The sequence below is a fragment of the Penicillium coprophilum genome (assembly GCF_028826855.1).
Source record: "Penicillium coprophilum strain IBT 35676 chromosome Unknown utg000005l_segment0_segment0, whole genome shotgun sequence".
NCBI lineage: Eukaryota > Fungi > Ascomycota > Eurotiomycetes > Eurotiales > Aspergillaceae > Penicillium > Penicillium coprophilum.
Genome location: NW_026622724.1, coordinates 1078588 through 1093216, shown reverse-complemented (window position 1 = coordinate 1093216; position 14629 = coordinate 1078588). Strand labels below are relative to the sequence as shown.

At 47.5% G+C, this 14629-nt stretch overlaps 5 protein-coding genes across 5 annotated transcripts; 2 read left to right on the top strand and 3 right to left on the bottom strand.

Annotated features, from left to right (window-relative positions):
* Positions 1–156: 156 nt before the first annotated feature.
* Positions 157–3093, bottom strand: niaD (nitrate reductase NiaD; the record flags this gene model as incomplete). The annotated part of the gene is made up of 7 exons (XM_056679146.1): positions 157–1046; positions 1100–1723; positions 1780–2009; positions 2052–2287; positions 2358–2616; positions 2679–2778; positions 2832–3093. The coding sequence occupies 7 exons, from the start codon at positions 3091–3093 to the stop codon at positions 157–159; spliced, it is 2601 nt and encodes an 866-aa protein (XP_056529518.1).
* A 636-nt stretch (positions 3094–3729) lies between these two features.
* niiA (nitrite reductase niiA) lies at positions 3730–7412 on the top strand (the record flags this gene model as incomplete). The annotated part of the gene is made up of 9 exons (XM_056679145.1): positions 3730–3851; positions 3902–4049; positions 4106–4645; positions 4704–4786; positions 4839–5363; positions 5416–5618; positions 5671–6143; positions 6200–6357; positions 6410–7412. The coding sequence occupies 9 exons, from the start codon at positions 3730–3732 to the stop codon at positions 7410–7412; spliced, it is 3255 nt and encodes a 1084-aa protein (XP_056529517.1).
* A 1618-nt stretch (positions 7413–9030) lies between these two features.
* Positions 9031–10797, top strand: N7500_008000 (MFS transporter; the record flags this gene model as incomplete). Its single annotated transcript, XM_056679144.1, has 6 exons — positions 9031–9204; positions 9270–9349; positions 9402–9677; positions 9735–10049; positions 10097–10554; positions 10616–10797. 6 exons carry the CDS (start codon positions 9031–9033, stop codon positions 10795–10797), a joined length of 1485 nt encoding a protein of 494 aa, XP_056529516.1.
* A 94-nt stretch (positions 10798–10891) lies between these two features.
* Positions 10892–11995, bottom strand: N7500_007999 (uncharacterized protein; the record flags this gene model as incomplete). Its single annotated transcript, XM_056679143.1, has 2 exons — positions 10892–11157; positions 11209–11995. The coding sequence occupies 2 exons, from the start codon at positions 11993–11995 to the stop codon at positions 10892–10894; spliced, it is 1053 nt and encodes a 350-aa protein (XP_056529515.1).
* An 886-nt stretch (positions 11996–12881) lies between these two features.
* On the bottom strand, positions 12882–13607 carry N7500_007998 (uncharacterized protein; the record flags this gene model as incomplete). Its single annotated transcript, XM_056679142.1, has 4 exons — positions 12882–13118; positions 13178–13276; positions 13346–13485; positions 13577–13607. The coding sequence occupies 4 exons, from the start codon at positions 13605–13607 to the stop codon at positions 12882–12884; spliced, it is 507 nt and encodes a 168-aa protein (XP_056529514.1).
* Positions 13608–14629: the final 1022 nt, after the last annotated feature.

Sequence of the window (14629 nt, the reverse complement as noted above, 5' to 3'; positions counted from 1 at the left end):
TGTTTCTATGCGAATGAAATCCCAATGTCTCTATACCTTTCTGGCTCGCGCGTGATTTGCCTCATGTCCCTAACTACTAACTATTGTACAACACAAAGTCAATACACATTTCATGCGCTATGTCCGAGATGGACATTATTCATGCCCGCACCAAATCTAGAAGAAGTGAAGATCCGAGTCGGCCCAACCTTGGGCAAGAAGAATTTTGCGAGCAGACTTCTCCATAGGTCCAGGTCCACAGATCAGAACCATACTTTGCTCTTCCGGAGCCGCATACTCCGCGAGCAGTTCCTCAGAAATACGTCCCCGACGACCAGTCCAGGCATCAGACCCTCTAGTCAAAGTATGCACGACAGTGCATTTCAAACCATCAGTCTCCACATAATAATCGAGGTCAGAACGGCACAATATATCTTCCTCCTGCCTGTTCCCATTCAGCACGACACACGTCGTGGTATCCCGCGAGTCTTGCATAACAGCCCGCAAAACCTGGAAGACTGGTGTGATCCCTGTCCCTCCACATATCATTTTGAACGAGCGGAGGTGACGCTCTTTACCGTTGATTGAAACCCGGCCGTTGCCGAGATATTCAAACCGGCCTGTTGGACCCTTGCAGTCGATCTCGGAGCCTAGGGGAAGCTTATCGAGAGCCATGGTCATTTTTCCGCCTGGGATGCTTTCAGTTGGGAAGTAGACCTTCACGAGTAACTCCATCTTGCCTTTCAGGTTTGTGTCGGAGATTGGCGTATATGATCTGATGACTGCCTCGTTATTGGATGGATCTTGGACTTTGATCATCAGATGCTGGCCGATTGGTAGGCCGAGATTCTGCTTCGCATGTTCCAGATCGAATACAAATACTCGAGTATCCCAGGATACATCCCTCTTTTCTGTGAGGGTGGCTTTTGTCCATGTTCGTGACTGGAGGAATACCGCGCGTGGCTCATCCGGCCCCGCGGCCGAATCACTCTTGAGTGCTTCAAGAGATGCTTTGTCTAGTGTGCCGATGTGGTAATCCGGCATCATTGCCTTGGCAGTTTCACTATCTGGGCGAAATTTAGTGGTGTAATAATGTGAGCACGTTCGGCTTGTGACTCACGGATTGCAAGGAAGTCCTCTGATACATCCAGACCACCAGAAGATGTAATACTGATCGCTCCTCCGGGGTGGCCTTCGAGGAAGCCTGTACCATCGTATACTTCCCCATTCACAACGAACCAGGGCTTCTCGCTGCTGCTATTGGCTTTCAGCTCTTGCAAGTCAATTTGTCTGTTCACGCCCTCGTTCCTCATGTTTATTTCCTTTACAGGCTCTGGTTCGACGGGCTCTTCACCGTCAACTCGTTCGCCCCAGTTTCTATTTAGCAAGTCACCGCCAGTCTTCTTGACTTTTTCCATCCATCCTCCGGCTTTAACGGGATGTGTGGGATGCTCAAACTTCAACTTATTGCCTTGTTTTGTGATGGCCACCCTGAACCATGGGTTATTCATCATGCCCAGGACAGACCAGTACATGTCACGCGGCATAGCGCTCAATGCCTCATCTACTGCACGGACTAGGATTGCATCACTAGTCTCTAGGTCTGCCACTGGGACGTCCAACGACCAGAAAGACCAGCAGAAAGATGCTTCCCTCCACCACATGTCTACCTTGCCGCCGAACAGGTCGCCATCAAAGTCGCGGTATTTATCTTCTGCATATTCGATCTCGGAGAGGCGCCATGCTAGAATATCAGTAATGTCAGAGATGTTCCATCCTTGAGCTCAAGGGTGTGCATACATTTGCCTCTATCGAGGGAAATCTCAACTCTTGTTATCCTTCGGCCACCGCCGGCGTATGCATATCCTTTGACTGTATATGAGGGCCCAGCTGTGGACAAATTGATCTCTTCCTCGTGTTGTGGATATACAGCCACCGCGTTCACGCTAAGTTCATAAATGGCATATCGCTCATCAGTCCACCACTTGCGGTCCTGGGCGGACATTTCCGGCGTCACCATTGTCCTGGCACTGTTAGCAAATGTCACTACATGATTCTTTTGGGAGCCCTACGGTAGCACTCGGTTATCATTGATATGATACCAGTTATCACTTGGGGCATCCGTCAGAATCAACTTCTTCAGCCACTTCACGCTCCGACCTCCAATTTGGCCAGGCACCACTGCTCTCAAGGGCCGACCATGATCTGGCCGAAGGTTTTCACCATTCATCTTATGGGCCAACATGATTCCTCGATTTGGATCCATGGCCCAGTTCAATTTGACCGAGGTTCCATAGAATCCATTCGGCTATCGGATATGTCAGTCTTAGCTTAATGTTTCCTTGACGCCCTCGAATTCTGATAGGGGGAAGTCTCACCAGTTTGTCAGCACCCTCCATACAGACATATTTTGCTCGGCGAAGCGGCTTCGCACTGCGCAGGATATCCGCCATCATAGGTCCTGTGAATAGCGCCGTCGACAATCCAGCCGCGCCCCATGAGAACCCCTTCGACTTCCGGACTGTGTTTTGTTCTTTCCGTCTGTTGCCAGCACAAACTAGGGTGATTGGTGCGGTGATCTGGTCATATTTCTGAAGCACTTCACGGAAGTTCAGGACTAATGGCTTCTCAACCAACCTAGCTCATCAATCAGTTCATTGGACCCCAAAGCCTCCAAATATGAACAAAATCGCACTGACCCTTCTATACTGATCTCCCAATTTGGAATATCCTCATCGCGGACCTGGGGTACCGGCCCATGGTTCCGAACATAGAACAGATCCGGGGATGTGAGAAAACCTAGGTATCTAGCTTAGCTTGGCGAATTCGGTGTGACAGATGGGACTGGATACCCTCTTTATACAATGCTGTCAGTGGAGGCTCCACATTGAATGGATGAACTCCTGTTAACCGGATCAACCGTGGATCCCGCGGTACATGGCTATCCGGTGTGTCTTTATCCACATCCAAGATCTCAACGGGACTCTTTGATGGTGGTGGGAGTGGGATGTCGGGCTCTCCTGGACTTGGAATGATGCCCTCCACTATGATCTGACCATTTTTGAACGAGGTGGTCTCGGATTCTGTTATCATTTGTGTGGTCATGCTGGCCATGATGGTATTGCGAGGCTCCTACGCTGCTGGATGCTATCAAAGTGATGGTAGTAAACCCAGTGGGAATTTCCGCCAAAAAAATATAAATAAATTGGTCAAATATGAGGAGAATATGTGAAAACCGTCTTCATCTGAAAATGCCGACATTTGACTGCGAAAAGTAGCATGCAGGCCTCAGCCCCCCAAGATCATCCCAATATTTCACCAGCACAGGACTTTTCAGATCTCCGCGGATGTCAAATTCCTACTCTGATCCACACTCCTCCACATTCTACTTCCGCTCGAAGTATCAGAGCAGAATTCCATATCGCCAGGTCCCTTTGTTCATTCTTATCTCTGAACGTCGAGATAAGCCTGAAACCCTAACAACCAATCACAGTCGACATAAAAACACCATCTCCGCGGAGATGAGAGACAACTATCTCAGGAAATGCGCCGTTCCTGTTTTCTCCGGCTTCGCAGTCTGATTGGTATCGATTTGTTGATTCGCACGACTCACTCTGTAGTGTCACAGATCATATTGTAGTATCAGACCTAGTGGAACAAGGGGTTTAGTTTTCTTCAAATTACAATGATTGCCGTGTTCCGTAGTCAGTGCTTTGTATTATACTCATCTCACATTTTTCAGTCTCAGCCATGCCTGTGCTGGATGGACTACGATATGGAGAGCCAGTTAATGGCGGTCCCAGTCTCCCGAGCAATGTCCAGCGCCAAAAAATTGTCATCGTTGGACTGGGAATGGTGGCTATTTCGTTCATGTGAGGGATTTTATCAGCTGGCAATGAGAATTCCTCTAACAAGAGCACAGCGAGAAAATCATCAAGCAGGATACCCAACGCAACTTCGAAATCGTCGTCATTGGCGAAGAGTCCCACGTAGCATACAATCGCGTTGGACTTTCATCATTCTTTGAACATCGCAAGATTGAGGATCTATACCTCAATCCGACGGAATGGGTAAGCACCCAATTAGCAACAGTGAAGAAGCAAAAGACCTAAACATTGATCATTAGTATGACTCGTTCAAAGAACGAGCCTTCGATCACCACCTGAACACACGGGTGACAGCAATCGACCCCACGGAGAAGACAGTCCAAACCTCTACCGGTGCCACATTATCATATGACATCCTTGTCCTTGCAACAGGCTCCGATGCCACCCTCCCCACACACACGCCCGGCTACGATGCCAAAGGCGTCTTCGTATATCGAACCATCTCAGATTTGGAACGCCTCATCGACTTCGCGGCTCAACATAAAGGCGAGACAGCAGTTACAGTCGGCGGTGGACTTCTAGGCCTGGAAGCTGCGAAGGCGATGACCGATCTGGAGGACTTCGGAAATGTCAAATTGATCGATCGGAACAAATGGGTGCTGGCACGACAGCTAGATGCAGATGCGGGCATGCTGGTCACTCGCAAGATCCGGGATCTAGGACTTGATGTTCTCCATCAGAAACGGGTCAAGATTGTTCATACCGATGAGGAGAATAATGTGGTTGGGATTACCTTCGAGGATGGTGAGAGGATTGATTGTTGTTGCATTTGCTTTGCGGTATGTGTACCTTTTTGGTTGGATTTCTACTGGGGATGAATGGGCTGACCTGATTTAGATTGGAGTTCAGCCTCGAGATGAACTGGGTCGAGATATTGGAATCCAGTGTGGTGAACGTGGAGGATTTGTGATCGATAAAAGGTTCGTTAATCAACAACTTCTGGATAACCAGTCATTTCACTAACTTACATAGTTTGCAAACCTCTATCCCAGGAATCTATGCTGTAGGAGAATGCGCGAGCTGGGAGAATCAAACATTCGGAATCATTGCTCCGGGCATTGAAATGGCCGATGTACTCGCTTTCAACCTGACCAACCCAGATAAACAGCCTCGCAGTTTCACGAGACCAGATCTTAGCACAAAGCTGAAGCTGCTAGGTGTCGACGTCGCCAGTTTCGGTGACTTCTTTGCTGACCGGGATGGACCCAAGTTCCTTCCCGGTCGTCGGCCTCCGACTGTTCCTGGCTTGGCAGAGATTAATTCGCGAGAGGAGCCCCCTGTCAAGGCGTTGACATATAAGGACCCCTTCAGTGGGGTGTACAAGAAATATTTGTTCACTATGGACGGCAAGTTCTTGCTTGGCGGGATGATGATCGGAGATACCAAGGATTATCTGAAGTTGAACCAGATGGTCAAGCTCCAGAAAGAACTTGATGTTCCTCCAAGCCAGTTTATCCTTGGAGCCCAGAATGGCGGAGAAGAAACCGCGGACGATCTGTGAGTATCGTTAACTCTGCTGTTTGGAACAGATTCTAATTTATCTCTGCAGTGATGATAGCACTCAGATCTGCTCGTGCCACAATGTCACCAAGGGAGATGTGGTCGAGAACGTCAAGAACGGCTCATGCACGACAATCGCACAAGTCAAGTCTTGCACAAAAGCAGGAACAGGGTGCGGTGGCTGCATGCCTCTGGTTCAGTCCATTTTCAACAAGACAATGCTCGAAATGGGACAAGAAGTGTCAAACCACTGTAAGTAATCTCAACTTACCACAGTAATTGCTCTTATCACTCACCTATGCAGTGTGCTCACATATTCCCTACTCACGAGCCGATTTATACAATATCGTGGCTATCAAACAACTGAAGACCTTCGTCGATATCATGAAAGATGTCGGAAAGCACCCGAGCTCCCTCGGTTGCGAACTCTGCAAGCCCGCAATTGCATCAATTCTGTCCAGTCTGTTTAACCCGCACATCATGGACAAGGGTTTCAACGATTTACAGGAGACAAACGACAAGTTCCTCGCTAACATCCAAAGAAACGGCACATTCTCTGTGGTACCCCGAATCCCAGGTGGTGAGATAACGGCTGACAAACTCATTGCGATCGGATCCGTGGCTAAGAAGTACGGTCTGTATTGCAAAATCACCGGTGCTCAGCGCATCGACATGTTCGGTGCGAAGAAGCAGGATCTTCTGAACATCTGGACAGAACTTGTGGATGCGGGTATGGAGAGTGGACACGCCTATGCAAAGGCGCTTCGAGCAATCAAAGTGCGTTAGGTCAATTAGCTTTTAGGGAAAGAGTCAGCTGACAGTGAACGTTACAGAGTTGTGTTGGAACCACATGGTGTCGTTTCGGTGTTGGCGACAGTGTTGGCATGGCGATTCGACTGGAAGAACGATACAAGAGTATTCGTGCGCCACATAAGTTCAAGGGGGCTGTGTCTGGCTGTGTGCGAGAATGCGCGGAGGCCCAAAACAAGGAGTGAGTATACAGGACCCCATGACGACAACGAACACTCACTAATGGCTGCCAGCTTTGGACTTATTGCCACTGAAAATGGGTTCAATATCTTTGTCGGAGGCAACGGAGGTGCCAAACCCAGACACGCCGAGCTCCTTGTTACAGATGTGCCAGCAGAGATGGTGATGCCCATAATTGACCGCTACCTTATTTTCTACATCCGCACCGCCGACAAACTTCAGCGAACAGCACGTTGGATCGAAAATCTCCCGGGCGGAATCAACTACCTCAAAGAGGTGATTGTTGATGATAAACTCGGAATTTGCGCGGACATGGAGAAACAGATGCACGAACTAGTAGACAGTTATTTCTGCGAGTGGACCGAGACTGTCAAAGACCCCAAACGCCGAAAGGTCTTCCAGCAATTTGCAAACACAGACGAAACTGTCGAGACAGTAGAAGTTATCCAAGAGCGATCTCAACAACGACCCACATACTGGCCCAAAGAGTCTGCCGAGCGACAGGATTTCAAAGACCATAAGTGGTCAAGCGTGTCCTGGCAGCCCGTTGTCCGAGCCGACCATTTCTCCGACGAGCCACCTCAGGTCTCATCTGCGAATGTTAAGCGTGGTGACACACAGCTTGCTGTCTTCAAGATTAAGGGGAAGTTCTATGCGACTCAGCAGATGTGTCCCCACAAGCGAGCATTTGTCCTTTCTGATGGTCTTGTTGGCGATGATGATGCAGGGAAATATTGGGTGTCCTGTCCGTATCACAAGCGCAACTTCGAGCTCAACGGTGAACAGGCAGGTCGGTGCTCAAACGATGAGAGCATGAATATTGCTACGTTCCCTGTTGAGGAGAGGGACGATGGCTGGGTGTATATCAAACTCCCGCCTATTGAAGAGTTGGATTCGATTTTGGGGACGGAGAAGTGGAAAGTGCGGAAGAATGAGTCGGAGGACCCCTTCCATAAGGTTGATAGGAAGTTCAAGGGTATGAAGGGAAAGAAGATCACTGATGGTTTCTTAACGCGTGCACCTAACGTGCAACCAGCCAAGTCGATTGATTGGTAGTATGTGTGACATATGAGTTTCTTGAGAATTTGCGATGGCCTAGGTTGGCGTATGGAATCATGGAGAGAGTTAATGGCCTTATGAATACACATGAGAATAGATGTACTTTGCATCAATGTTCTTCATCATACATTTCTTCAGATCGATGGGAGATTACATTTTATGTAGATATTGCTAAAGAAGTGAGTATATGTCGCCGTCTTGACCCACGTGGGAGAATTATTCGCGTGCTAGGTCATTATAGTAAGTTGAAATGCTTCAATACGGGGAAAATGATGATACCAATACATATCTACAGGCATAACTACCAACCATGACCCAAGATCGACCTTTTTCAATATGAAACCCAAGCTTCTACTGCCAAACTAAGCACAGATCTCCTCCTATATACGACGTTCGATCACCTATTATAATTTAATTTTCTGATCTTTCTTAGATTTTTCAAAGCTAGCCTCTGGCAAACCCATATTTTACTTCAACCGTACTGGAGAAATGAAACGAAAGTAGCCACACATCCTTCGCACTACCCCCTTGAAGAGTTATTAGACGGATCTACAAAGTACCAGGGGATTCTTTCTCTCATAGTCGAAATCGCCTAGGTCCTGTATCCCAATATATTCTGAGGTAGACCTTATTGTGTGCTAGAAATTCCACAGGAAATTCAAAACACCTGTGTAGACTGATTGTTGGGGATTCTTCCATTCATTGTCAAGAAACAAGCCCTGATAGTGGATCCTTGGATGATAGCATATGTTAGTTCAAGAATTTCAGTCTAGCAGAACCAATTGACAGGTGTCGCAGTTAGAAATAAGTATTTCCGCGGAGCTTAGATCGACAATCACTGCAAAGACCCGCTGGGCTGAGCTTCTTCAGTCGCTATCGCGGTTGGCTTGCCATCCAATGGGGAGTCTCGCGTTTATCAACGACGGGAATCCTTGGCCACCGTGGGGGAATTCCCCCTAAACTCGATATAATGTGCTAAAGATCTGAAACCCTGGAATCCTCAATTGAAGCTCCGCGGAGTTACATGAACAGGCTCAATTCATACTATCAGTGTTTGCTTCCAATTGTGGCACTGGGCACAGTATACATTCCGCACTGTGATAGGCCATTCTAGTATATATCTTATCACTATCATAATATCAGTGCAGAATAATGCGGAATTTTCAGGAATGAGGTCTGTGACAAGTGGTGAGTTCAGCGTTCATGAGTTTGATCATCTTTCTAGACCCTGGTCCTTAGATTGCATCAAATCAGCGATCTGAGATATGGATATTCGGTCGAGGGTCTTGACTAACTGTTTTCTGATGGACGGCACTGAGCTATCTGCGATATTGGAACCTGATGCGCAGCAATTTTTAGACTAATCGTTGTTGCATGTGTCATGACGAGATCTATCAAAAATACATACTTCAACAGCTTGAGCCTCATATACGTCTATATAGATGCGAAGATCGCTCGACTTTTCAACTTACACCTTTCTCCTATATTTCCAAAACAACCCTTCCTTCTATTTAATCAAAAAGTCTGTATCGAATTGTTTGCGCTCTTCTATTAGAATATCAGTTATCGAGCCTACCTCAACCCCATCGCTCGACAATACAAGGAGCCCGCCGAAATGGCAACAAACTTTGTTAAGAATCTCTTTATATCTCCCGAAATTAACCCAAGTAATCGCAAAGCCAAGTCCATTCCGATATTGAATCCCTTCAACCAATATGGACGAGTATTCTTCTTCTCGTGGCTTGGTTTCATGGTAGCGTTCCTATCATGGTATGCCTTTCCACCACTGGTAAGTTCATGGCATTATTGTGAAAGAAGAAAGATGTGCGTTTCTAACCTCATTGGCTTTTCTAGTTGAGTGTGACCATCAAGAAGGACTTGAAGATGACACAGGATGATGTCGCCAACTCAAATATCGTCGCACTCCTGGCAACGTAAGTATCATGATATGGCATCAATCAAAGCACGCCTCTCTGACCACTGCAGTCTACTCATCCGATTGGTTGCAGGGCCTCTCTGTGATCGTTATGGCCCTCGCCTGGTATTCGTGGGACTACTCTTATGTGGAGCCATTCCTACAGCCATGGCCGGTCTTGTCACCGACCCTAAGGGCTTAATAGCCCTACGGTTCTTTGTTGGAATTCTGGGAGGAACGTTTGTCCCATGCCAGGTCTGGTGCACTGGTTTCTTCGACAAAAGTATTGTCGGTACTGCCAATTCCCTCGCTGGAGGTTGGGGTAATGCAGGCGGAGGAATCACATAGTAGGTGTCGAGCTTTTCTTCTTTAAATTATATGAACATACTGACAAAGTAATGAAGCTTTCTGATGCCCGCCATCTACGACTCGCTTGTCCACTCCCATAGCCTCCCTTCCCACAAAGCATGGCGTATTGCCTACGTCGTCCCATTCATCATCATCACCACCGTCGCCTTGGGCATGTTGTTCCTCTGCGAAGATACACCAACAGGGAAGTGGTCTGAGAGACATCTCTGGGCAAAAGAATCAAATAACACCACCATGACTGCCGGCGGCAACATAGTCGATATCAACTCTGGCGCTTTTACTAGCGGCATGACGACCCCCACAATTCTGCAACCACCGACATCGAAAAAAAAGGCTCCCAGACACCACAAGTCCTAGACGCCGATGCATCAACAATGGGCCAGATGGACATTTTCAGACAAGAGACAGTGGTCTCTCCAACTCGCCGGGAAGTCCTGAATGTCGCCCTGAGTCTGTCCACATTGGCTCTAGCAATCCCTTACGGCTGCTCTTTTGGCTCAGAGCTTGCAATCAACTCGATCCTGGGATCGTACTACACAAAGAACTTTCCACACATGGATCAAACAAAATCGGGCCAGTGGGCTGCCATGTTCGGATTGCTGAATGTCGTCTTCCGACCTGCAGGCGGTCTATTTGGAGACCTGGTTTACAAATATACGGACAAGGTCTGGTCTAAAAAGCTTCTTATCACCTTTCTGGGGGTCGCTATGGGAGCTTTCCAGCTTGCGATCGGATTATCGAACCCGTCCACAGAAGCGGCTATGTTCGGTCTTATCGCTGGGCTGGCCTTCTTCCTTGAGGCATCTAATGGAGCGAACTTTGCTCTTGTGCCTCATGTGCATCCTTTCGCTAATGGTATGTGATCATCGCTCTGAATCCATCAATGGCACTTTTGAAGCTAACATCTTGTCATTAGGTATTGTTTCTGGCATTGTTGGTGGTTTCGGTAACCTTGGAGGAATTGTGTTTGCTATCATCTTCAGATATAACGGGCCAAGCTATGGCAGATCGATGTGGATCATCGGTGTCATATCTTTGTCGGCTAATTTGGCCGTTTGCTGGATTCGTCCTGTTCCTAGGAGCCAGATACTGTCCTGAGATTTTACATGATTTTATGATCAAATATACTAAATTCGAGATATCAATTAAGTTTCTTGTTAGTTTGGAGTGTAGTTTGTAGGAAAGATGAGGATTAGTTGGACCCCGGCTGTCTCTGCGCAAGAGTTCTGAGCAAGCTCATCATCCCGTCCATAGTAGCAGCCATACTATCGATTCGGCGTTCCAACCTAGTGATATCTGACCTGCTAGCTGCGGCTGAGGCCTCGCTGGCCGCGGCCTCGCTGGCCGCTTGACTATTCAACCTATGAAGAAATATGGCCATTTCTGCTTGTAGTGATTGCGATGAAGTCGGTGGCGAGGGAGGTCGGATTCGTGGCCGAGCTGTTGGACGCCCACTTGCTGTATCATAATGAGTAAATTTTATTATAAATTTTTGAAACCTTCAGATACCTTCTTCCCGCGTAGAATTTACCGGATTTCTATGCCTTTTATCCCTTGCTCGGCGCACCAAGCCATCGGCTATACCATCCTCCATGGATCGTATATAGTCCCGAGGTTTGGGAGCTGCACTAGCGAGCATCTTTCGTCGTTCGTGTGCTCTTAAGTTTTGTTGTAGCACTTCGTGTATCTCATTTGCATAGTCGAAAATCGCAGCTTCGGTAGCGTTCATTCTAGCCCGCCCAGCTTCCGGTATGGCGAGTATAGCGGCATGCTCTTTAAGCCTATCAGTGACATGTTTATGAACCGTTTGGTGACTGATATTTCGCCCAGTATCGGCCCTCCATGTTTCTGCAATTGACTCATAAAGAGATGCATTGCCTTTCATATTGGTAAAACGACTTTTATAGTGGACGGCAATGCATAGTAACTGGAGGTCATCTTCAGTCGAAAGAGGCGAAGCTCTCGAGATTTTGCTGGGTGTCTGACCAGCAGTTAGAGCCGACGTTTGATCAAAAATTTGAATCGGAGTGTGACCAGCAGTTTGACTTGGTGTTTGACCAGCAGTTTGACCAGTCATTTGACTAGGCGTTGGCGTTGCTGGACAGTTGGGTTGCACCTGCCACGGGGCTGGTGGGGCATACCAGCCCCTGATCACAGGGGGCAATGAGCCCGAATGAGACTGATTGTTTTCGTGGCGGGGAGGAGGCTGATTTGAGGGATGTGTCCCTTGGGGTGGTAGAGTAGGCCATTCGGTACTATCTGGCGTAGTATCTTGGGTTTCGGTTTCATTGGACATAGGTAGTGCGATGGCGAGGTATGAAATGCAAATGATACAGATATTCGAGCATTTACTGAAATGTTCATGTCGCCAAGAAATATAGAGTGGATACTGATGATTGTTCCGCCTTCCTAATATGGTAAATGACTAAGCTGTATTGGGCGGACGCGAGCCGAGCCGAGCCGAGTGGCTTCCCTTGGCTCGACTGATTTTGTTTTCTGCCCCGTAGCATAGCACGCTCTAATGCCCTATGGCAGGCACAGGGGATGCGCCCATATCCTGACAGACATGAAGTATTAACCATAAAACGTAGTACGTTTGATATAATTGTCTCCCTACTCCCTTTCTGAGCCTACACTCGTAGCTCCAACGGACGTTTTGTCATGGCCTACAGCATGTCATCCATATCGAATCGTCCATACATAGTGATTTGATTACCTCAATTCACAAACGCTAGAATAAGTTACGGCAGTAGGGTACTATGAAGACTTTATTCATACTATACCATGCCTCAACACTCACTCAAGGGCTGGTATGTTCGTGGTCGCTCACTATGACTCTTGCCATTATGTATATATGCCTGTCAAATTATGCGCTACGTATATATTCACACTTTTCGACTAACCACTTGAACTCGAATGAACAAAAATACTTCGTGCTTAGCTTTGTCCAGGTCACATCCTCTCCCATGGTAATACGACACTTGCAGTGTTCCTTTTCTTCCCATTGTATATATAGCACGACGGCTGACAGGACATCAATTTTGTACTTCAGTCTCGTGGCCTAGTCCAATGCCCAGGGGTACTCCTAAGAGCTTGCTGCCCTTTGCCAAGCTGTCTATTGTATTTGATTCCGCCCGGTGCACAAAATCTTTCTTGCTTGCCGGAGAAGTACCAAGTTATCATCACTTGTGAATAGTAAGGGTTTCGCCAGCAGGGTCTCCCTTTGCCGCATCTGAGTTCTCAAACACCGTCATCGGTCGCTCAGTGCCCCATATAAAATCAATTGAAACATCCCAGAACTGCTCCGACAGATAAGACCAGTCTCGGCATATATGTTCGGTCTCTTCGGTTGTCACTTGGACAAAATTGGAATGGTCGACGGGTTTCTCGAGCGCTGTATCCCCATAGCACATCACCCCCTATACTTCGTTAGAACGCTGCCGAGTAGGTAGCTTAAGAAGACAACCAGTAAGCTTACATGTCGAAGATACTCGATACAGTGACCCATGTGCGCTAGATTTTTCTCGTCTGGCATGTTGCCGTGGATCAATCCTAGTTTCACGTGGTTCAACATACCCTAGTGTACTAGGAATCAGCCTAATACCCCATAACGGCCATCATGGCAACTAATGAGGGGAATACGTACCACGCAATGTAATTGGTGGAGAACGGTCACAACGTATCCGTCTTTGCCATTCGGCCAGGAGCCATTGGCTGAGTATAAATTTAAGGGCAGACCCCCAGAGATCTCGAGCTTTTTGGATGGGGCGACTTGAATCCAGGATCCTAGCAACAGGAAAGTCAATGAGAAGAGCGACAAAATAAGGTCTCTACTGCCTCTGACCTCGATGAACCTGATCCCATACAGTCCATTTACCTTCCTTGTTGGACCAGAACCGACCCGTCATTGGGTCTGTCTCCATGAATCGCTTGTCATTGGTCCATCGGACTTTCTTGAGTGGAACTATCAAGAGAGTCAGCTTGTCCTGTAAAAGAATCAAAACCAGGCTGCACAAAGCCTCAAGAAAGGGAGATACTACCATCTCCGAACATCGAATCTGATTTTGTGCGAGAAAATTCAGTTTGTTTTGTAACACTTCGTTGACCAAGATAGAAAGATGTTGCTGACAAGGCTGCTACACACGATGTAAAGAAAATGACCAAAGCCCATGTCCAAATCTTGCGACTTCGGATCGTCTGCACTCTTGGCTGCTCGCTTAACTTATGGGCATAATGGGAACCCTCTTGATCAATCACTTCAGATTCTACATGCGTGTAGACTGCGTAAGAGGATTTGTCCCAAAATCGGGAGAAAAGTGTTATTAGTGCCATGAGGTCGTCGTGTATTGCTAGAGAGGTAAGTAAGAATCATGGGAATCACGGGTGACAACGATGCTCTTCGGCACAGACCTTCTGATTTTTGCTCCAGGAAATAACTTAACAACCCTCCAAGGCCAACGCCTATCTTGCCACTCATTATTCAAATCCCGCCACTAAACGCTAATCATTGCCGTCCATTGCAGCAACGCTCATGATGGTCAATATCAGACAGAGGCTCCATCGGGCTAGCCAGCCCTTAGCTTCGTTGTTACAGAGGCTAAGTTCAAATCTATAAGCACAAAATTCCTGATCTCGCTATCTGTAATCAATCGAAAAAATGAATTGAGGGAGTCTCGGCACAACTCATTTAGGAAGGTACCACTGGGCTGCAGTTGGAGTGAGCTTGTATTCATTGGTTATGGTTGGCATATCACGGCAATATTCATGGAGGATGCATCAATACGGGCTGCGAGGTTTCATTGCATATCCCATCTTGTCATTTCCCAATCAATCTGTTACAAGTTGGGGTAGTCTTGGTGTCTCAGACGACGAACCTCGGCCACAAGTCAGCGTCCACGCACCACACAAACACATCCATCAAGATGACTAC